Source organism: Caretta caretta, chromosome 3, assembly GCF_965140235.1.
Source record: "Caretta caretta isolate rCarCar2 chromosome 3, rCarCar1.hap1, whole genome shotgun sequence".
NCBI classification, from domain to species: Eukaryota; Metazoa; Chordata; order Testudines; family Cheloniidae; genus Caretta; species Caretta caretta.
Genome location: NC_134208.1, coordinates 183,860,021 through 183,884,345, shown reverse-complemented (window position 1 = coordinate 183,884,345; position 24,325 = coordinate 183,860,021). Strand labels below are relative to the sequence as shown.

Here is a 24,325-nt window from a genome sequence, read left to right as displayed (position 1 = left end):
TCTGAAGTAAAAATATCACTGCCTGAAGTTTTATCTTGGAGTTTTCCATTCAACTGTCAGCCAAGACAAAGCAGCCTTAGCTTGAGAGATAAAATGATATCATAGTCCAAACTGATGTTCTAGATTTCTTCTATGTATATTTCATATGAACATATACCACTAATCATAATCAATAAGTGCAGTGAATTATTTTATAGTGAAAACAAATATTCTTATTGTAAAAGAAACATGAGAATAAATGATGATAAATTGAATAGATTATTCCAGCAGCCTGTGATTTCTTTTACAGTGATAGGGCTAGTCTTTTCCATTGTGAAAATTCTAGTGGAAAATTTTCAACTGGTTTCAGTTGGCACAATAATTTATACTAAAGAAGTAGGTAGATTTTGAATTATAGGGGTGAAATCTGGGATCTCGTGGTCAGTAACAAAACTCCCATTGACTTCAGTGGAGCCAGATTTTCACCATAAGTATTTAAGTTCTACATTGAGAAGATGCAAATGGGTTCCAAACAAATAACTGTGCACGCAAAATATGCAGTAGATAGTGGCATGTGCAGTTACTGGTTTTGTATGTGCAACTATATATTTTTGGATTAACTATCACTTTGCACCTCCATTTGCATGTTTTGGCCTAAAGTGCACTTTTGAGGCACAGCCATGCATATGGGTTGGTGTGGTGTTGGGGGTGGTGTGGAGCCATACTGACCTAGTGGGACTTCAGGGATGCACAATCCTCCCCTGAGCTCTCTGATGCATGCTGGCAGGTGAAGGGGACGTGTTGCTTTGTTTGACTACATAACTGATAGAAAACATCCTCTAACTAAAAGGAAGTAAGAGAGGGGTGGAATCATAGAATCATAGAATATAAGGGTTGGAAGGGACCCCAGAAGGTCATCTAGTCCAACCCCCTGCTCGAAGCAGGACCAATTCCCAGTTAAATCATCCCAGCCAGGGCTTTGTCAAGCCTGACCTTAAAAACCTCTAAGGAAGGAAATTCTACCACCTCCCTAGGTAATGCATTCCAGTGTTTCACCACCCTCTTAGTGAAAAAGTTTTTCCTAATATCCAATCTAAACCTCCCCCACTGCAACTTGAGACCATTACTCCTCGTTCTGTCATCTGATACCATTGAGAACAGTCTAGAGCCATCCTCTTTGGAACCCCCTTTCAGGTAGTTGAAAACAGCTATCAAATCCCCCCTCATTCTTCTCTTCTGCAGGCTAAACAATCCCAGCTCCCTCAGCCTCTCCTCATAACTCATGTGTTCCAGTCCCCTAATCATTTTTGTTGCCCTTCGCTGGACTCTCTCCAATTTATCCACATCCTTCTTGAAGTGTGGGGCCCAAAACTGGACACAGTACTCCAGATGAGGCCTCACCAATGTCGAATAGAGGGGAACGATCACGTCCCTCGATCTGCTCGCTATGCCCCTACTTATACATCCCAAAATGCCATTGGCCTTCTTGGCAACAAGGGCACACTGCTGACTCATATCCAGCTTCTCGTCCACTGTCACCCCTAGGTCCTTTTCCGCAGAACTGCTGCCTAGCCATTCGGTCCCAAGTCTGTAGCTGTGCATTGGGTTCTTCCGTCCTAAGTGCAGGACCCTGCACTTATCCTTATTGAACCTCATCAGATTTCTTTTGGCCCAATCCTCCAATTTGTCTAGGTCCTTCTGTATCCTATCCCTCCCCTCCAGCGTATCTACCACTCCTCCCAGTTTAGTATCATCCGCAAATTTGCTGAGAGTGCAATCCACACCATCCTCCAGATCATTTATGAAGATATTGAACAAAACCGGCCCCAGGACCGACCCTTGGGGCACTCCACTTGATACCGGCTGCCAACTAGACATGGAGCCATTGATAACTACCCGTTGAGCCCGACAATCTAGCCAGCTTTCTACCCACCTTATAGTGCATTCTTCCAGCCCATACTTCCTTAACTTGCTGACAAGAATACTGTGGGAGACCGTGTCAAAAGCTTTGCTAAAGTCAAGAAACAATACATCCACTGCTTTCCCTTCATCCACAGAACCAGTAATCTCATCATAAAAGGCGATTAGATTAGTCAGGCATGACCTTCCCTTGGTGAATCCATGCTGGCTGTTCCTGATCACTTTCCTCTCATGGAACATGGCTCCAACCCAGTATATGCTGAGTAACTCAGTTAACCTCTTGATGACCCCTTTACTACAATCTGTGTGATGAAAACATAGGCTCCCATCCTTCAAAATGTAATCCTAAATGTTTACATAAAAGCAGTTACGTTTTGTCCAGTTGGGATTTTTCTAAAGTGCTGGCCAGTCAATGCTTTCTGTTCTTTTCCTGTCTTGCTCTCGTGTCTCTTTCTCCTTTCTCATATTGTCTCCATCTAACATGTTTAGTAGAAAGAGGAATCTTAATAGCTCCTCTAGTTCTCTAGTGAAAGGTGCTTGTAGAAGGAAAATAAAATCCAGATTTGGCAGCGATACCAGAAACAACCTCTTCTCTTTCCAAAGGTACTTGGAAATGACAGAAAGATGCTCTAGTCTGACGCTTTGCTTATCAAAGAACAGTTTGTCCTTCCCAGCTCACTGTGGTCCATACAATCTGCTAAAATACATAGCAAAGTATCTGGTAAGAAGAGACACATCTCCTTTGCTAAGCCCCTCAGCTGGGAGTTTGTAGAGACAACACAGACTGAGATGAAACACAGCATTATGTTGAAAGACAGCAGACTGACAAGGTTTCCTTTTCTCACTCCATAATGTAGGCTTGTGGTTCCAGGTGGCTGCTGAGCTTGTACTAACACCCTTAAATTCCACATATTGCAGTTGTCCCATGATTCCTTCCTACTGCCATTCACAAGCTGAAATGCCAGAACCCCAAATAGACAGGAGAAATTGAAAAATTACTAAAGGGGGAAAAATGACAAAATTTCATCAGGATTGCACTGAATACATGACAGCACAGAAAAGAGGTGTCATCTTCTGTCTCCAGATTCTTCTATCCACCTGACATATGCCACTGCTGCTGGATATGCTAGTAGCTGATTTATTACAGTGTACTCCTGTGGCTAAGGCATGGGTTCTGGTTAGAAGAGTGAGAGGCACAATGTGACTTCCACTATTAGTTGAAGAGTGTGCTAAAGTCTTAGAAATGTCAAACTCCAGGTGTGTCATTTTGATGGATGAACTAGATGAGAAAGTATTCTACAAAGGAGATCCATTGAAGCAAATGATGTTTACAAAAGTGTAATCCTCTGAGGCTTGTTACTGTTTTAAAATGCTTTCCCAAGCTTTAACTCATACGGAAATGAGTTTAAATATGACTTGGGTCTTGGAACTTGAAAAGGAAAGCACAGATGGAGGATAACATTCAATTGACTAATCATACAAGTATGGCTAATGCTTTCTCTACCACCCTTGACTCTTTTGACCCTTTCCTCTATGCAAAGTCTGCCTCACAATTCCCCAGCATCCATATCCTCAGCTCCTGTTCCATGTCACTGAATGCCTCTGCAGAAAGTCCGATGAGCAGGTGGATTTTCTCCACAAATCTGTTTTTTTTTTCTTTTTAAGTTCTGCAGTCTTCCATATCACCCTTATTCTCCTATGCCCACAAGCACTGTCACCTTTTGGCTACTTTTGATTCCAGTTTCAATCATCCTTCTCTGCTTTCTGTGCAAGATCTTCTCTTGAGGGAGTCAAGAAGATAAAAATCTGCTATAGCCTTCCTCTTGCTTCTCTTCCCCTTGAATACTCTCCCCTTTCTTCCTTCTTACTGCCATTGACATTTCTTGTCAGGTTTCCACCACCTCTGATTCCTTTATCCATTCCAAAGACTCTTTCCCCTTCTGTCTCTTAACCTCCCTTGCTAACATTCTCTCCCTTACCTTCCTCATTAACCTTTGGTTCCTGTAAACAAATGCAAGCATCTTTGTTCTTCCCCCACTCCTGAAAAACTGACCTCTCCATCTCCCCTTCATCCTTGAGTTCATCTTCATTATTTGCCCCCCCCCCACCTCTCACTTCACACCTTTTTTGGGGCAGTGCCTTGTATCATTCCCCTTCTGATTGCTGGCTATGGGGGAAGGGTATCCCTTCACTCTAATGCTCTGGCTGCAATAATGTCCCCCGAGGATAGCTGTGTGAAAGTTAGAGCAGGCACCAGGGAATTACATTGGCCCCAGGACTGGGGGAGCACAATTAAGAAAGAAATGCTTTCAGCTGTATTTCCATTATTGTAGTGTGACAAAAACAGGACTGGATCTCCTTTCATTTGCACCAGTTTCATGCTGGTCTAACTCCATTTCAGTTACTCCTGATTAACATCACTGGGAGAGGAGAATCAGGCTTTTTGCATGCATGTTAAGGTTGATCTAATTTATGCTGACTATCGTCAGTTACAAGGAGCTGTTTTGGCAGTTGGGAATCACTGGGCTTAAGGGAATTCTGGCCAACCTCCTTTTCCACATCTGTTGTACCAACTGCCAGGAGTGGGAGGTGAAGCAGGAGATACCCAAAGAGTCCTCAACCCAGGGAATCCTCTAGTGGGTGTCTAAAAGGCCTCCAGGGCAGGTTCTGGGCCAGGAAATAAGTGGGAGGGGCTGATTCCACAAAGAGTGGCACTAGGTTCAGGAATTAATAAAAGAATACTGTCTTTTCAGGAAAACACTGTGATGAGCTTCTTCTGTTGGTCCTGGGGCCGGTTTTGTTCAATATCTTCATTATTGATCTGGAGGATGGCGTGGACTGCACCCTCAGCAAGTTTGCAGATGACGCTAAACTGGGAGGAGTGGTAGATACGCTGGAGGTTAGGGATAGGATACAGAGGGACCTAGACAAATTAGAGGGTTGGGCCAAAAGAAATCTGATGAGGTTCAACAAGGACAAGTGCAGAGTCCTGCACTTAGGACTGAAGAATCCCATGCACCGCTCAGACTAGGGACCGAATGGCTAGGCAGCAGTTCTGCAGAAAAGGATCTAGGGGTTACAGTGGACAAGAAGCTGGATATGAGTCAACAATGTGTCCTTGTTGCCAAGAAGGCTATCGGCATTTTTAGCTGTAAAAGTAAGGGCATTGCCAGCAGATCGAGGGACGTGATCGTTCCCATCTATTTGACATTGGTGAGGCCTCATCTGGAGTACTGTGTCCAGTTTTGGGCCCCACACTACAAGAAGGATGTAGAAAAATTGGAAAGCATCCAGTGGAGGGCAACAAAACTGATTAGGGGACTGGAACACATGAGTTATGAGGAGAGGCTGAGGGAACTGGGATTGTTTAGTCTGCAGAAGAGAAGAATGAGGGGGGATTTGATAGCTGCTTTCAATTTCCTGAAAAGGGGTTCCAAAGAGGATGGCTCTAGACAGTTCTCAGTGGTAGCAGATCGCAGAACAAGGAGTAATGGTCTCGAGTTGCAGTGGGGGAGGTTTAGGTTGGATATTAGGAAAAACTTTTTCACTAGGAGGGTGGTGAAGCACTGGAATAGGTTACCTAGGGAGGTGGTGGAATCTCCTTCCTTTGGGGTTTTTAAGCTCAGGCTTGACAAAGCCCTGGCTGGGATGATTTAGTTGGGGATTGGTCCTGCTTTGAGCAGGGGGTTGGACTAGATGACCTCCTGAAGTCCCTTCCAACCCTGATATTCTATGATTCTGTGTCACTACCTGGGCTGCAGGCATTTGAGGTTAGGTGGGAGCAGGGCATGGGGTGTGAACAAGGAAGAGATTTAGAAGATGGTGCTGCCAGTGACTCAGGGATTCAACCCTTGCCTCATTCATTTGGATACTTCTGATGCTATACCTGATGGAGCAAGAGGTAGGTGTCCTATTCATCTTATTAATGGCACACCATGATAGTAGAGATGGAACTTTGGCTACTGAATCTTGCCTTAGAAAAGTAAAATGTTCTGACCTGAGTATAACTGATTCTACCAACTGAAACTATATGCTAGAGCAAAACCTTATAATTTCTTATCTTAAGGGAAAAAATCTAATTCCCAATTTAATTCAAAACTCTGAACAAAAATGAAAAGTGGGGGGAGCTTGTCAGTAGAATCCGAGCTGGCAGAGGTTCTCCGGATTCTATAGATTAGATAAACCTGACAGAATAACTGACATTAGTAGAATGAAACAACATCATAACAAGGTCTAAAAGCTACAAAATGAAACGGGAAGATAACACTTATTAGGGGTGCGGAGCAGCAGGGTATGCGAAAGGGTTGCTGAGATTAAACTATAATGTACTGAATGAAAAAGAGCAAAATCCAGCTGGCTGACAATTACAGCAACTAGACATGATGGGAAGGGAATGTAGTGTAAACCTTATTTAAAAATCAATAGATGATTTTCCCACGTGTTGCAATATGAAAGGCCAGAAGTTAAGGTAAAGGGAAAAAGTATCTGCCAACAAACACTATTTGGAGAAAATAAAAATCAGATCAACAAATTTACTCTTAGTTCTGTAGTTTAAGCACATTTCATGAGTTTTTTAAAAATCACTTTTGGTTTCTCAGTGAAGTGTGTAACATTCTGATGAACTACACTAGTTTTTCATCTATGCTATCACCTGATCAGCATGAAATAAAATCACAACCAAGACTATATTGGTGCAACATTTGTAAATATATAACTACAATGCAATAAAGATAATACAGAAATCACAGAGTACAGCAGCTCAAGCCATGTATTTCCATTTACCAGGGTTTAAATAATGAATGTTTGTGCAGCTTTAAATTGCCACAACTCAGCCCAAAGTCTATGATACCATCTGCTGGACAGAACTTAGCAGTGGCCTATGAGGCAGAAAGTCCATTAAGGGGAGGCTACTGCTGCCTCAAATGTCCACAATTACTTCGCTGTTCAGGAGGCCAGTGTAGCAACCAGAAAATGGGCATTAAAAAGACCTGTCCAGGGGTATGTTGACTCAGCTGTCAGCAGATATCTAAAGTGGTATCCATGTAAACAGGGATCAATTTTGAACAAGTGATGGTGCTGTCCCAAGAGCCAACAAAAACCCAAGCTCCCATAGAGGAGAAAATTGAGTAGGTGTACAAAGATGATATTACTCAGTGCTTAAGATGCTTGCAAGAGCTTTTCTTTATTACGGTCCAGTTCCAACTGACTGTGTGTAACAAGAGCTTCACACCAGATCATGATTAGTATCAGGGACAGACAACTCAGAGAGAGACTACTAGAAGATCCCAAAATAACCCTTGAGAAAGCAATTAGCATTTCCAAGCAAAATAAGTCACCTAGTCCAGACTGGAGTTTATGGAGGGTGGACACTGCTCTGACACTGTGGACATGGTAAAGAATTCATAATACTACAGGAAAAGAGACCTAAAGCAGAAAGGCATGTGGAGCTCAAAGCTGGAAACCACCAAAGACAGAACATGGCACTGCACACACTGTGGCAAACAACACAAGCCACAAAAACCCATGGCATATGGAAAAAGATGCAAGAACTACAATGGATTACAACACTTTGCAAAAGCTCTGCTTTATTCTAAATCCAGTCCCAACTAGCTGTGCTAAACAACAACAAGAGCTTCTCAGCACCCTGCCCAGACTCTCTTTAAGGGCTGAGCTTCCCAAACAGACACAATCCCACAACTATAAGAATGATTTGATGTCTAGTAAATGTGTCCTTCAGTGACTTGTGAGGATCAAAACATTTTGCTTATGACAAAACAAGTTCAGAGGTACTTTAACAGGGTAATAATGAGCTATCTACTGGTACCTCTCAAGGTTCACAGCACTTGGAGTCTGATCCAAATCCCACTGAAGTCAAAGAAAGTTTTTCCATTGACATCAGTGGGCTTTAGATCAGGCCCTTCATTGACCAGATAATTTTAATCGCCTGTCCATATTGCACATTATATTTTTCTGGTTGCAACAATGGGACCAAATCCATTCAGGAGAGCCCAACCTGACAAGGAAAGGGTAACTTTTCATGTATGTCTGTGCAGATGCCTTTAAGGATTTTTTCTATCTAGTAACCAGTTGTAATACAGAATTTAGTGGCCTTGGATTTCTAAAATTAGCTCGCTAACTCCCTATTTACACTCCTAACTAAAAGAAGTCTCAGCTGAAGATGTATTGTGCACCCACAATGTTTACTGAAGTAAATGGGAAATGTGCCTGCTCAGTTTCTGAAAGTCAGTCCACTTTTACCTAGGAGCCTAAACCATGGTTTAGGTGTCTAAACGTAGACACCCACATTTGAAAACTGTGGCCAATGGGACTGCTTACATGAGTAAGGCAAGCAATTTTAGGCTTTTATCTTTAGGGGTGTGGGTTAGGGCATGAAAAAATTAATGTGATATCCTGGACTATCTCTGGCTGTACATCAAAGATGACCCAGGGATCTTATTTAAATTTGCAGCCACTAAACACAATTACTGTTAAATAGAGTCCATTGGATTTCATTTGTTTTCTAATACACAGCTGTGGAGAGATCATCAGTCAGATTAAGGTCTCATGCTAAAAGATGCAAGAATATTTTTGGATTATACTTCATTTTAAGGGCAAATTTAATTATCACTGAATTATGATGACATCCCCATGGGAGCAGATATGGCAACTGCAGTAGTGCAAGCGACATTCACAATGAGGAGCGCTATTTAAATGAAAATAAAATTAAGCTGAATACCAAATGAACTCATATTAAAAGGATTTAATCATCCAATGCCAAGTATAAATGAAAGCCATTGCTGAAACACTGCCATTGTTGAAAGGAAGCAGAGTGAAAATGTTTATGAACATTTGTATAAAAGATAATTGAAATACATTCATATTGTTTCAAACAATTATCATAATTACAAGTAGAAAAATTCTTACAGATATTTGAGGCTTGGAAGATTCTGAAAGGCGTCTTGGTCAATGTATACAAGGTTATTTGCTTTTTCAATTCTTCTGCAAAAGGAGAAAATAAAACATTACAGCAAATGGATCAGTGCCTTTTTAAATAGATCCAGGGCTTTTTTTAGATAGAGGAGAGCAATAAATTTGGGGGCATTTCTGACAGGGGATAACTCTACATGCCTCCAAAGGAGCAGCCAGTCAGAACCTAGCAGAGTCAGAATCCCAGCCCTCTACCTATTTTACCATATTGCCAATAGTTGAGGAAGTGTTTTAGATCAAAGAGTGAGAGTGTTGAGGGCAAGAGATGAGGGAAGCATCTGGTTGAAAAAAGAAAGGGGCGGTGGGAAGAGAAGGACGTAGACAGATGAAAAGAGAGATCCCAAACATACATGTGTGCATTTGAATTTTTAAAGTACATCTGAACCAAACCCTTTGATATCTGGCCACCACTAGTCTTTAGATTTCTATCCTACGATCTTATGTTGCTCACTTACTTACATTTCATGTAGTTTGGGAAGGTTGGAAAACACATTAGCTTCTATGACTTCCAAGGCATCATTCTGGGAGATCTCTCTGTGGAGAAAAGAAGTTGAGATATTTCATGCAATGCTACAAGTGAAAAGATAAACCAAAGAAGTATGGGTATTTGGTGAAGAATGATACCTAGAATTGAAATGGCACCTTTCATCCACAGGCCTCAAAGTACTTTATGAAGGAGGTAAGTATCATTAGTCCCATTTTATAGATGAGGAAACGGGCCCAGAGAGGTGAAGCAGGCATGTGGCAGAGCTGGGAATAGATGCAGGTCTGCTGAGTCCAGTCATGTGCTCTATTCACTAGACCATACTGCCTCCCAAAGGTATTCTAAATTTTGACAGGTGCCTGCACATATGAAATTACAGTGCAGGATCTATGGGCCACAGACTGTTTACTGGATCTCACTGACTTTCACTGGATTTCACTGTTTACTGGATCATCACTGAATGTTAATATTGATTTAGCCAAAACTTTCATAACCTTATGATGGGGAGACAGGAACTTTAAATGTAACAGCTCTGAAGAGGTAGGATTTTTGATTCCATAGTAACACATACTATGATTTCGTCCTGGTGTAAAATGTTCAGCTTACTTTAAAAATGTTATAGCAAACACATTTCCAGAGTTCTGCTGTCAGAAGGCAGGAAGCCACAGAGGTGGTACAGCTCTCCCGTCCCCAGCAGAAAAATTTGAAGAAAGCTCCACCTAATCTAGCTCATGATATTTATATGTGAGTGATGCCTCTTATGTATAGTTTCAAAATCACAGAACAAAAATGGGTACAGTTTTCTTTTATGAGCTGAAACTGCAGCTGTGCCAGAATACATGCAGCTGAACACCACCCTTTGCTCCACTTATCTCTGGGGGAGTTTCAGCCCATGGTGTAACTTAGAGTAGCCACAGGACTGCTTTATATTACACCAGTTTGTTATGGTCACCAAAAGGCTACCAGAGAGAAATTGCCATACTGCAACATGCTCTGGCCAAGCCCTCTATGTTGAGGGGCATCAGGAGAGGCAGGCTAGAGCTGGCTATTCCAGAGAGTTACCAATCTGCCAGTTTAGAGATCAGAACAAAGGATCCATTTCTCAGGCTTGGAACTGGTGCATGAAGTACATTTTGAGATTCGGATGTAACTCACTAATGGGAGGACACACCAGCACACAGCTGCCAAATGAAGCCCTGTGAAATGGGTCATATTGTATATCGGATACCCCTTATTTATGGTTATTTTGTTCTTTTGAAATTAAGGTAGCTATTGCAAATGGATTCATACAAGGCCCAAAGTAAAATAGTAAGAGACAGTAACTATAGGTAAGAGATCAATTATAAAAATAGTTAAAAACTAATATATATGAAATATCCCTCTTTGTTTTGAGCAGCCACTGAACTATGCCTACCAAGTAGGCTGCCCATTAAAAAAAAAAATCTTGCCTGCCTCTTTATTATGTATTTTGTTTGTTTGTATTTAAATAAAAAACACCACTTTTTTTAAACATCAGCAATTCAGATCTTGTCTACTCTCAAAAACTCTACAGTGACTGGAGAACAAATGAATTTATGGTATCCCAAGAGACTGACTGATGAGCAATTGAGAAAGGACATGATTTTACCCACACTGCAATGGTAATTGCATTTATTTAGCTGAGGGCTTTATTGCTACAGAATCCTCACCTCACATACCAGCTCCTCATTATTTATTTATATTACAGTTGCACCAATATGCCTCAGCTGAGTTTGGGGCTCCACTGTGATATGAATTATAGGAACATATAGTAAGAGACCCTGCCCCAAGGATCCTACAACCCAAATAGACAAAACTTGGGAGGGAAGACAGAGGCACAGAAAAGTGAAATGGCCATCAAGGGTTAAAATCAGTAAGTTAATGACACAGCTGGGAACAGAAACCAGGTGAGTCCCGATCCACTGTCCTAGCCATTGGATTATGCTGCCTCCAGAGTTTACTATAGTGTACAGAATTAAATCCAACCAAAATATTTTCCATTCCATTCTCATCTTCTCACGATGACATATAAAATATGCATGATGAGTAATCACCTTTTATTGTATATTTATATGATACTGCAAACTGCTTGCTCAAGTACACTTTAAAAGACTGAATGAAACCAATGTTGTTTGAAGCAGCCTTTTAAGAGTTCCTTTTATTAATTATTAATTATTATTATTATTATTATTTATGAACAGCACATTTGCTGCTTTGGGCAATCTAAAAATCTGTCATCTACAAAAAGGCAAATCCACAGAAAATGCAGAACATTTTACACCTCCAAATGAGATTAGTCAGGAGAAGTCCATGCTGCAAAACAGCACAGAGACAAAGGCTGCAGATTTATTTGCCTTTTGTGATGTAGGTTTTTTGCAGGGCACAATAAAGGCACCGAGATACAGTAATCTATACTATATGAGCTCTCCAACAGATGATGTTGCTGAGGTTAATAATGTTTCATGAGTTGACCCAATAAAATGTGTGAATCCAGTGCTGTGACAGGGCTGGAAAGTCTTATCTGGCATATATTTTGGGTATGTTTTTAGAAGAATGCTTATTTATTAAATGGTTCTGTGCCAGAAGTATGCTTTTGACTTTGGGAAATTACAGAGGGTTTTGTGTTACTTTTAAGAAAACTGTTTAAAGGAGGTCAGGCTAAAGCTTGGGCTAAGCAGTCCACAATGTTTTCAAAAGGGGAGAGGAGACTAAATGATTAAAAAAAGAAAGGAAAGGAAGGAAGACAGAAATCTCTGGTTTTCTTTTAAAATATTATTTTTAAAAAAATCTAACTACACCATTTGCACAAAATGGGGTTTTGTTCACCAAATGTTTGGGGAATAAATATTCACGTTCACATGCATATAACGGTATTTGTGTGCAAGAAAGAGTATTTGTTATTAGTTATCCACTGTCTGTCATTTGTTATTCTCATGTTTAAAATTTTCATTCAACCAGGTAAGGATGAGAAACAACAGCACGATTTAGGTGACCAATCACACCCCACGAATAGCGAATGGAAGTGAGCAGTTTGCAAACAGCGCAATTGATGATGTTTGTTTTCATTAATTGATTAATAGTGATTAAATTAGTCACACTCCTAATCTGTTGATGGACAAAACACAAACATGTGACAATTGTTCTCTTGGCTGACACCGGGGATTGAACAGGGGAATCTCAAGAACTAAGAGTACGTAGAGCTAGACCTTAAGTGAAAGGACCGTCTGAAAACAACCACCTCCTTTGTCGGTCAGGCACTGATGAGAACAGGTAATACACTAATAGCATATAATAGTGAGCTACGAACAGAAAAAAGGACTACATTTACTGGATAATTTATGTGCAATAAATAATACTATCTACTTTAGTACCAGCAATCATTGCAAATCCAGATAGGAATTGAGGCATCATTTCTGATTTATACAAGTTTTTGCACAGGTATGTGCAGACAATCAGGAACAATTTCCAAAATATCAAAGGGGAAACAAACTAAAGCCCTGTTCTTGCAAAGCACCTACATGCATGCTTATAGAATCATAGAATATCAGGGTTGGAAGGGACCTCTGGAGGTCATCTAGTCCAACGCCCTGCTCAAAGCAGGACCAATCCCCAATTTTTGCCCCAGATCCCTAAATGGCCCCCTCAAGGATTGAACTCACAACCCTGGATTGAGCAGGCCAATGCTCAAATCACAGAGCTATCCTTAGTTTGCACCGTAAGTTTAAGTACACAAGTTGTTCCATTGAAATCAATAGCACTACTCATAGTCTTCAAATTAATCATGTGCATTAAGTGCTCTGTTGGATCAGGGCCTAAACCAAGAAAGAGAATACAAGACAGATGTTTGTCAGAAGACATAATGCAAGTTTGTTTCTATGATTCTATTACTCAGGTACTTTGATATGATTCTATTATTCTATGTTACCAAATGGGCTCAAAATTATGTTACTAGCTATGGACAATTACATTCAAGTTGGCAATACAAAGGCACTCTCTTGGCTGAAAGACTATATTTGTCTGGCAGGTTAAAGCCTCAAAAGTCTTTCAATTCCAGCATGTTTCAAGAAAGAAGTGTCTCTTCTGTGGTGGACGTTTGTATTTTGTAGGAAACGGGTTTTACTTGCCTCTCCCAAAAGCCCACATCTTCATGTAACCCTTCTGCCCGTCAGAGTTGGCAGCAACAAGGGCCGGGTTCAATATCTAGGGGATCCATTCCAATAACACAATGCAAACTGGCTCGAGCCCCCACCCAGTGACCTGGGACAAATATATACCACCCCCGCTGGGCGCCTCCAAGAGGCAATACTTCCCCTCTCGCAAGCACATAGTCTGAGTGTAGCAAAAGCCTTTTAATAACAGAGAGAAACAATGTGGCATTATGTTTGGGAAACACCACCAACAGGATTCATAACAAAACCCATGAGCAAAAACCCACCCCAAGCAAATTGGGGCATGCCCTTTTCCCTTTGGTTCTTGAGTCCAGCAACCCCAAATCACACAAAGTCCCAAAAGTCCAATGCCCCAAAAGTCTCTGTCCCTGGTCAGGGCCGCCCCAGAGTTCGAAAGTTTATCTGCGGAGCTTTACCTCCCAACCTGGGTGGAAATGGGACGGGGGTAAGAGGCACCTTACATGATCTGAAGCTGACCGCCCCACGAACTCCTTCACTCAGCTGTGCTCCGCTCCGCCAGCCGCCCCACAAACTCCTTCGCTCGGCTGCGCTCCGCTCCGCCAGCCGCCCCACGAACTCCTTCGCTCGGCTGCGCTCCGCTCCGCCAGCCGCCCCACGAACTCCTTCGCTCAGCTCCACGGCCCACAAGAAGCTCCTGCCATCCACAAACTGCTCCACCAGCCGGTCCGCAAGGCACTCCAGTCGGCCCGCCAACTGCTCCACAATATATCTTCCGGCTCCCCCACTACTTAACACAACACTCAGTGATTTCAGCTCTTAGGTGAATTCAGCTTGTAGTAGGGGAGCCCCAGTGCTGGTGCACTGTCAGCCCAAAAATGAGCTCAGCAGCCTATAACTAGACTTCTAATGAAATCAAAATTAGCTCTGATATTCCACAGTGGAGAGAGGAGGAAGTGCAATTAGCATGTAAGGCCCTCACCAAGGGGCCCATGCCACCAAGTATTAGTACTTGTCCCCAGCCTCTCTCCATTCACACAGTTTTGGAACCCATGACCCTTGCCTAGCGAGTGCTACTTAGTTGATGGTGAATCCCTCCATCATAACAAAAGGCCACGTAGAGTTCCAAGCACAGTTCCCATAATCAGGGTAATAACAATTTATTCTTCCTGCCCCAATAACAGAGACACTGGTGATCCCACAGCAGCCAAAGTGACCATTTGGGCAGCTATGGTCTCATTCTAGGCGGGGTGGGTGTGCCTATGCAAATGAGATCGGCCCCTGAAGTTCTTTTCCACAACTTGCCACACCTCACCACCAGATGTCAGGGTGGAGCTCATCCTGACACTGCTTACATTCACAATCATCTTCCCCAAACCAATTAATAGAATCATAGAAGATTAGGGTTAGAAGAGACCTCAGGATGTCATCTAGTCCAACCCCCTGCTCAAAGCAGGACCAATCCCCAACTAAATCATCCCAGCCAGGGCTTTGTCAAGCCAGGCCTTAAAAACATCTAAGGATGGAGATTCCACCACCTCCCTAAGTAACCCAGTCCATTGCTTCACCACCCTTCTAGTAAAAGAATTTTTCCTAATATCTAACCTAGACCTCCCCCACTGCAACTTGAGACCATTGCTCCTTGTTCTGTCTTCTGCCACCACTGAGAACAGCCAAACTCCATCCTCTTTGGAACCCCCCTTCAGGTAGTTGAAGGTTGTTATCAAATCTTCCCTCACTCTTCTCTTCTGCAGACTAAATAAGTCCAGTTCTCTCAGCCTCTCCTTATAAGTCGTGTGCCCCAACCCCTAATCATTTTTGTTGGCCTCCGCTGGACTCTCTCCAATTTGTCCACATCCCTTCTCTAGTGGGGGGCTCAAAACTGGATGCAATACTCCAGATGTGGCCTCACCAGTTTCGAATAGAGGGAAATAATCACTTTCCTTGATCTGTTGGTATAGGGGCAAGTTTGCAGAAGATTGGTGAGGAGCTAAGTGGTGGACTGAGTATGTGACTGGATGTAAGCGGAGGATGCAGGCAGTTTCAATTAACTTTGTCCAACAGACCCTGCCAAAAGACATTGTAGCATAGCTCAGCATATTTTTGCCTGTAAACAAGTCAGTTTATGTAATAAGCATAAATCGTACATATAAGAATGTAGCCAGCTGTTGACCCCATGTAACCCTGAGATAAGCACGGAGAATATAGCACTGCAGAGGACTTCCCCCAGTGGAGTCCTGCCTGGTCAACTGCCCCGAACGGCCAGAGTCCGCTGCAGCCCCTCCGCGCATCCTAGGGGCTCCCCGTGCAGATTGGAGTGTAAGTTCTTCCTTCCTTGAATAAAGCATAGTTTACTATTCTTAGGCCTGAGTGTCCTCCTTTCACTGGTATCTTCCCCCCCAGCCCTTGTGGGCACAGTTGGCAATGTTCCTACTAATGCATTTCAGAGTATGTGACTAGATTAATTTATTGCCACTTATCTTTATTTTGTTACTTTTCCTCTTTGTTTTGATGGTTTGTCTATAATAATTTAGAAAATTTTGATCAGAAAAAACCCAAATGTCAAATTATTGAAATCCTCCAGGAAATGGAATTACCTTTCTCTGCCCAACTCTTGTGTAGTGTTATTTGTTTACACTGTGATGGCTTCACTCTTTATAATCAGATAATTATCCCTTGCATCCCATTCCCCTTTTCACATCCTGTCCCAATATTTCCTAACCTAATCCTCAAATAATTGGCTCTAGATATTGCCAAACATTCAAAAATCATGAGTCAGAACTGCTCACCCTCCCCCACAAAAGAATGAGGTTGATGTTTAAAAAAGAGAGAGTTATAGATGATTCTTTTTATTTGCATTTGGGTTGTTGAGCTGCTAGGGTTCACGCAAGTCACATTTTCCAGTTATCCTCTACAACTATGAGAGCTGAGATTCTCATGAATGCTCCAGGAGCTGTGGCTTTTGTAAGAACACCAAATATCATGAGATACAGGATAGAATCACAAGAGTAGACAATACTGACTTAACCAGGAGATCTTCAGTGATCTAAAAATTAAAAAAAAAGAGTCCTACAAAAAGTTGAAACTAGGTCAAATTACAAAGGATGAATATAAAAAAATAACACAAGTATGTAGGGACAAAATCAGAATGGCCAAGGCACAAAATGAGATCAAACTAGCTAGAGACATAAAGGGTAACAAGAAAACATTCTACAAATATTTTAGAAGCAAGAGGATGACCAAGGACAGGGTAGGCCCATTACTCAATGGGGGTGTGGGGGGGGAAATAATAACAGAAAATGTGGAAATGTCAGAGGTGCTTAATGACTTCTTTGTTTTGCTTTTCACCAAGAAGGTTGGTGGTGATCGGATGTCTAACATAGTGAATGCCAGTGAAAATGAGGTAGGATCAGAGGCTAAAATAGGAAAAGAACAAGTTAAAAATTACTTAGACAAATTAGATGTCTTCAGGTCACCAGGCCTGATGAAATGCATCCTAGAATACTCAAGGAGCTGACTGAGGAGATATCTGAGCCATTAGTGATTATCTTTGAAAAGTCATGGAAGATGGGAGAGATTCCAGAAGACTGGAAAAGGGCAAATATAGTGCCAATCTAAAAAAAGGGAAATAAAGATAACCCAGGGAATTACAGACCAGTCATCTTAACGTCTGTACCCGGAAAGATAATAGAGCAAATAATTAAGGAATCAATTTGCAAACATCTAGAAGATAATAAGGTGATAAGTAATAGTCCGCATGGATTTGTCAAGAACAAATTGTGTCAAAGCAACCTGATAGCTTTCTTTGACAGGGTAACAAGCCTTGTGGACGGGGCAGGGGGAGTGGCAGATGTGGTATATCTTGACTTTAGTAAAACTTTTGATACTGTCTCACGTGACCTTCTCATAAACAAACTAGGGAAATGCAACCTAGATGGAGCTACTATAAGGTGGGTGCAAAACTGGTTGGAAAACCATTCCCAAAGAGTAGTTATCAGTCGTTCACAGTCATGCTGGAAAGGCATAATCAGTGGGGTCCTGCAGGGATCAGTTCTGGGTCTGGTTCTGTTCAATATCTTCATCAATGATTTTGATAATGGCATAGAGAGTATACTTATAAAGTTTCTGGATAATAGCAAGCTGGGAGGGGTTGCAAGTGCTTTGGAGGATAGAATTAAAATTCAAAATGATCTCGACAAACTGGAGAAATGGACTGAAGTAAATAGGGTGAAATTCAATAAGGACAAATACAAAGTACTTAATTTAATAAGGAACAATAAGTTGCACACATACAAAATGGGAAATGACTGCCTGGGAAAGAGTACTGCAGAAAGGGATATGGGGGTCATAGTGGACCACAAGCTAAATATGAGTCAATAGTGTAATACTGTTGCAAAAAAAAAAAAGCGATCAGCATTCTGGGATGTATTAGCAGGAGTGTTGTAAGCAAGACACGAGAAGTAATTCTTCTGCTCTACTCCGTGATTAAGCCTCAACTGGAGTATTGTATCCAATTCTGGGCGCCACATTTCAGGAAATATGTGGACAAATTGGAGAAAGTCAAGAGAAGAGCAACAAAAATGATTAAAGGTCGAGAAAACATGACCTATGAGGGAAGATGGAAAAAATTGGGTTTGTTTAGTCTGGAAAAGAGAAGACTGAGAGGGGACATGATAGCAGTTTTCAAGTACATACAAGGCTGTTACAAGGAGGAGGGAGAAGAATTGTTCTTCTTAACCTCTGAGGATAGGACAAGAAGCAATAGGCTTAAATTGTAGAAAGGGAGGTTTAGGTTGGACATTAGGAAAAACTTCCTAACTGTCAGGGCGGTTAAGCACTGGAATAAATTGCCTAGGGAGGGAGTGGAATCTCCATCAATGGAAATTTTTAAGAGCAGGTTAGACAAACACCTGTCAGGAATGGTCTAGATAATACTTAGTCCTGACATGAGTGTAGGGAACTGGACTAGATGACCTCTCGAGGTCCCTTCCCATCCTATGATTCTGTGATCATATAGGAAGAACAGTACAAAAGAATCTAGTTTTTTATAGCAGTACACATACATACAAACACCATTAGGGGAAAATTCTATTACTAATTCTAATACATTACACGAAGTAGTGAAGCTGAGAACAGCAGGTGCCTCATATTGGCACAGTATACTCTCAGAAGGAAAACTGAAAACCTCTTACTCTTCTGATTTGGCTGTAAAACTAACTTCCCAAGTTTATGAGCAGACTTTGAATATTCACCAAAGCTGAACATACAAGTGTGTCACCCCCACATCAGTGAAAATAAATCACAAGAGATTTTTTTTAACCATTTCAGACATTAGTTCATGTTTTCTTAATTAATCATTGTGACATAAAAGAAGGAGTTGATTAAGAGTGGTCAGTCTGGTGCCTCTTAAGCCAATCATGGGAAAAACAGTATATATGAATAAATATATTAACAACAACAATTGCAAACTTATTGCACAAAGATTTTTTGTCAGATGCCAACCTTATGTTCTTTCTACAAACATCTCTAAAGCAGTGGTTTTCAACCTGTGGTCCGTGGACCCTGGGAGTCTGCAGATCATGCCTAATATTTCCAAAGGGGTCTGCACCTCCTTTTGAAATGTTTTAGTTGTCTGTGAATGAAAAAAACATTGAAAACCACTGCCCTAAAAAGCCTTCAGCCTCCCTTAGTCTGAGTAACACTTTCTCTGTGCAGTGCCTATTTCTGGCACAAGGATTCCCCTTTTGTTTGTTCTCTACAGACTCATTTTCTCCCTCCACAATAATAAGTAATTATTCTGGTCTTTTCTGCCTTATTTATGACTTGTTCCTGCAAACATTTATACACAAGCTTAACTTTAGGCTCAGTGAGTAACTTTAGTGAGTTATCTCACTGAAATCCTATTGCATCGATATCTACAGAATTGGGGCCTTTGGTTGTAATCTCCTTCAGAGAACGACCTCTTCTTTTATTCTTGTAAAGTGACTTCCACATTTATGCCATTATATTATAATACACAGACACAATAAAATCCTAGCAAAGAGCTAGTGTGCATTTCAAAGACTTTGGGAAGAAGGAGGACTATAATGATGACATACAAACTGCAACACTGCACTTGGGACAAAACTGTGTCCAGCCGTCACCCAGAAACCTGGGACAACTAAACACACCTCCTACAGCATGCCCTTTACAGGCAGAACTTCCCCACTCACAAGCACTCCGAGACTTCATACAAACAAAGAACCTTTATTAGAGGAAAAGGGACACAATCAAAACCTGGGGAAAACACAGTAAAAGAAATATATATGTAATGAAAGAGGAAAATACATTCCCCCTCCCAGTAACTTGGCAGTAATGTATCTAAATCCCTTCTCTCCTGCCAGAGAGAACATTCCACAGGTAATAGTCCATTGACCAAACCTCACCCACCCACCAAACCCACGCTCAGTTTGGATCTGCAAGTAGCACTAGTCCAAGTGTCTCCTTGTAGGGGTGTCTCCCGTCTACCACCTAGCTTAGTGAGCAAACTTTATTAAGGGGCTGGGTAGGTGGGAATTTACCACAGTCCACTGAGCTCTGTTGCTGTCCTCTGCATCTCTTGCTACAGAGTCTCTGCACCATCTCTCACAGCAAAGTCCTCACTCTTTGTGGTCTCCCACAGCACAGTACACATGGGAGGACAGTCAGGAACACTTAGGCTCTTTGAACAGAGTCCTCACTGCTTAGAAGCAGGTGTTTGCCACAAAGCAAAACTCCGTCCCTTCTCTGGGAGCACACTACTCGCCCCCCCCCCCCAAAATCCACATTTATACCTAGTTATGGTGACTCCCAAAGTGTCACAAGAGGAATTGTGGGTAGGTAGCTTATACAAGTGAAGTTCTCCAGGACAGCACTTTTCTCTTTTCAAGACTTGAGGGAGTAGAAAGCTCTTTCCCATCTGGAGCTTCTGGCAATAGGGTTTACAGAAAGAGTTGCTTGCTTATAGCACTGAACAAGAAACTTTATTAGAATACAGAACACAGCACTGCCCCCAGTGTTGCCATGTCTCATTCCCTGCTGCACAGGACATTTCCCAACCCACTCCTGACTTTCCGCTACCGATTTAAAGAGAGACTCCAATTATGGTATCCTTACACCACACCAACCTGGTAGAACAATGAGGTTTTCTATAACATTTTGAAAAAAAAAGACATTTTTCATGAGAAACCAATAAATTTGATGTCAACAATTTTGAGAAAATTTTAATTAAATAAATCCATTTTTAATCAAAAATAGTTTTTGTTAAAAAAATTCCTATTAGCTCTAATAAATAACTGCGATTGTCTGCATTGGAGAAAGTAAAATCAGCACTTAATTTGGGCTGTGGGAGATTGTACATGTTGTGGTAGTACACACAGAGCCCAACTGATTTCAGTGGTTTGGGGTCTGTATTTACACTGACATTCTTAACGTTAGAAAATGGCACTCTTTTCTGGACCATGACCCCCCGCTTTTAAAAAAAAAATAAATGAAAGCTGCTGCATCGTGTTTGTGGAGAATCCCTTGAGATTTAGGCTGTGTCTTCACTAGAGACCTTACTGTGGCACAGCTATATCGATGCAACTGTGCTGCTCTAAGATCTCTTGTGTAGCCACTCTATGCTGATGGGTGAGAGCTCTCCCATCAACAAAATTAAACCACCCCTAATGAGCAGTGGGAGCTATGTTGATGGGACAAGCTAAGACATGATCTTAGTAAAGCTCAGTTACCCAAAGTACTATACACACACATATTCAGAAAAGCAAAATACAACTCAGCAGATGAACTATGGGAGCAGTTGAGTTTTCAGATTCTCAGGAATGTTTTATGCATGCATGTGTTTTAGAAAAACACTGCATGCCTAATTAAAAAATAAAGGCTAATTGCTACATCATCCATCCATGTTGTCGAAAATAGTGATACATTCCACACACAAAGAGCTACCCATATACTTTGAGACTAGGTAACTTATTTTAGATTAAGGAAAACGAAGAACAAATATAAAACTCCAGTATATTTCTCATGCTGTAAGATCATTTTCAATTAATTAACATCCCTCCAGAAAGGTGGCCCTTTTAAATTTAAAGTGTCCGTACACAAAAGACAAAAACAGAAATAGCTACGTACTCTTCATTCTTTGATAGAATAAAGTAAAGGTTAAAGTCCTTATGCTGCTAATCAATTAGCTATGGGGACATTATGCTTTTTTTACAAGCTTGGTTCCCATTCAATATTAATGTACAGCAGAGCTCCAAAATGGTGCAAAACCCTAAAAAGGTGCTCTTCTTTTGGGGGGAACAGTGACTTGATTTTGATTTAGCTTAAACACAGTCCTAATTGATTTAAGATAAATCAATATAGGGCAGGTTTATATTGATTTCAGAGTGTCCAGACAACCTTTTGTAGTGATTTAACTAAATCAATTTTAAATCCCACCTTTAATTAAACCAGTGAAATTTAGCATGTATGCCAGCCCTGATTTGCAAAAGAGGGTATCTAAGGCATTTAATTCGGAAAATACATTAAAGGCAATTTTAAGTTGACAACAGTGACTGCATTTTTGCTCACCTACTGCTGTAAACTCTGCCAGCCTACAAGTGCATTTAAGGACTTGAGTGGTATATAGGACTTTATGTGAACTTTTTGCAACAGCATACAGTAAGTTCAAGTATTTCTGCTGTTCAGTACAATACCATCTACCATACAGACATGTGATCCTGCTGAATGCATTTAATCTCTCAGTTCTCTCCACTTCAAGGAGAACAGCAAGCTCATATACCATGTGAGACCACTAATTTGTTATAATTTAGTTTTTCTTATAAACAGGTGCTCACATACTTAGCATGAGTGGCATGTTTTTTGTGTGCATGTATTTTTAAATGTTTTTTGGCAAGGGAAGGAAGTGGCAGTTCTGTGCTCAATAGTGACAGAAATACCCTTTTTGTTTGTGCTCATATTTGAAAAATAATGTAAAGTGAAGGTATTACTTGTGACAGGAACTGGACCAGCAGCCCTGGAGACTGAAGTCCTCCATTTATCCCCAGAAGAGGCAAGGCCGAGCCAGTGACAGGGCAAGCTTCCGACAATGCCTCATTAGTATGATTGGAGCACACTAATGGGTGGGAGGCTAGCCTTTCAACCTTTGGCCAACAAGGTTGCCAATTCGTGTCAATTGTGGCAGTGAATTGAGATATGGACAACTGCTCACTAGGCATTCCTGCTTTGAGCAGGGGGTTGGACTAGATGACCTCCTGAGGTCTCTTCCAACCCTAATCTTCTATGATTCTATGAATTGGATTGAGATCATCAACTCATTTTACACAGGCCACTGTGTAATTTTCCATCAGAAAATAAACTTTATGGCCCAGCAACCTGAGCTGTATTTGAGAAGGTGACTTAGAAATGCAAGACTCTGTATTCCATTATCTCTTACCTAAGTTATCTGTCATTTATTAAAATTATTCTAATATGTTTTGTGTATTTTTTTAAAAAACCCTTTTTTATCCTTTAGCTCTAAAATTATACATAAATTAAAGAACAGAAAAATAAAAGATTAAAAATGAGGATGGAGGGAAAATGTGGTAGCAAAGGAAAAACTTCCTTGTTGCATATTACAACTTCATATGAATTTGAATGAATTATATTTTTAATTTGTACAGTCTAGCTGCATAAGTGGTTTTCTAGCAGTATTGTCTCTTTAAATATATGACTCCATCCAGAATTACCATTGTAACTTGCTTTCTAATTAGCCTTCCATCGCTAACCATCAATACAGTTAGACAAGGTCAGCGCTGGAGTAAGCCCTATAGATTTTTTTAAAAGCCTATAGAGAGTCAGTAACAGCAAGAAAGAAGTAGACTATTGAACAATCTCTACTCAAGGCTGGATACTATTCCTTTATTACTTGCTGTCTGTGTAAACAAAAAGACATGTCCAAAGGCAGAAAGCTTTTAACCTGCCAACAACTACACAAGATATGGAGATGAGAAGTGTAATTAAGATTTGCACTTTTAAAAGGAGACATCTCCCTTTTATTATGCTGGGCCTGATTCTGATCTCACATTAGCACAACTCAGGAGTAACTACTAAAATCAGTGGAGTTACACTGTGTAATTCTAATGTAATGAAATCCTCTGTGTTTGGAGGATTTAACTCTAGGGAGTGTGACACTGGAGAGCTTCTGTCCTCACTGCATCATAGCACTTATATATTTCTTGTCTTCAATATTGACCTCTTTGGGTGGCTTTCCTTTTTGTGACCAGGAGCAGTTGCTATCACTGGCATAATATTCTACTCACATTACAGTGATTCTTCCTGTTGCTGATATGCTACGTCTCATCCTGAAAGTACAGCACCTGGTAACACAGTAGTCTGAAAACATATGGTCTTAACCTATGTCTACTTTGCAATTGGCGTATGTTTTTGCAGCCTGTGTAGACATACCAGAGTTAGCCTTAATCTACCTAGTTTAGGTACCAACATCAGTGAAGTTGTAACAGTATGGGCTTCAGGATAGGCTGTAAAAGTTTGCCTGGGACGCTGGGTCAGGGTTCTCTCTAATTTTCCCCATGTGTAGACATAATTTTGTTATGTGCACCAATATGGAGGTGATGTGTGGCACATCACCTCCATATTGGTGCATATAACAAAATCCATGTGGCAGAGATGGGGCCGAGGGGTTCGGAGTGTGGGAGGGGACTCAGGACTGAGGCAGAGGGTTGGGGTGGGGGGAGGTGAGGGTTCCGGCTGGGGGTGCGAGCTCTGGGATGGGGCCGGGGATGAGGGACTAAGG

General features: G+C 41.3%; 1 protein-coding gene across 4 annotated transcripts in view; it reads right to left on the bottom strand.

The window, feature by feature from the left end:
• The window catches only part of FSHR (follicle stimulating hormone receptor), a 163,404-nt gene that overhangs the window by 48,179 nt on the left and 90,900 nt on the right, over window positions 1–24,325 (bottom strand). For all 4 annotated transcript variants that reach the window (XM_048842931.2, XM_048842932.2, XM_075127179.1 and 1 more), the window contains exons 3-4: window positions 9,346–9,420; window positions 8,824–8,898 (exon numbers count right to left, since the gene is read on the bottom strand). In XM_048842931.2, coding sequence (XP_048698888.1) covers window positions 8,824–8,898; window positions 9,346–9,420 — 150 coding nt within the window. The remainder of the gene's footprint in view (window positions 1–8,823; window positions 8,899–9,345; window positions 9,421–24,325) is intronic.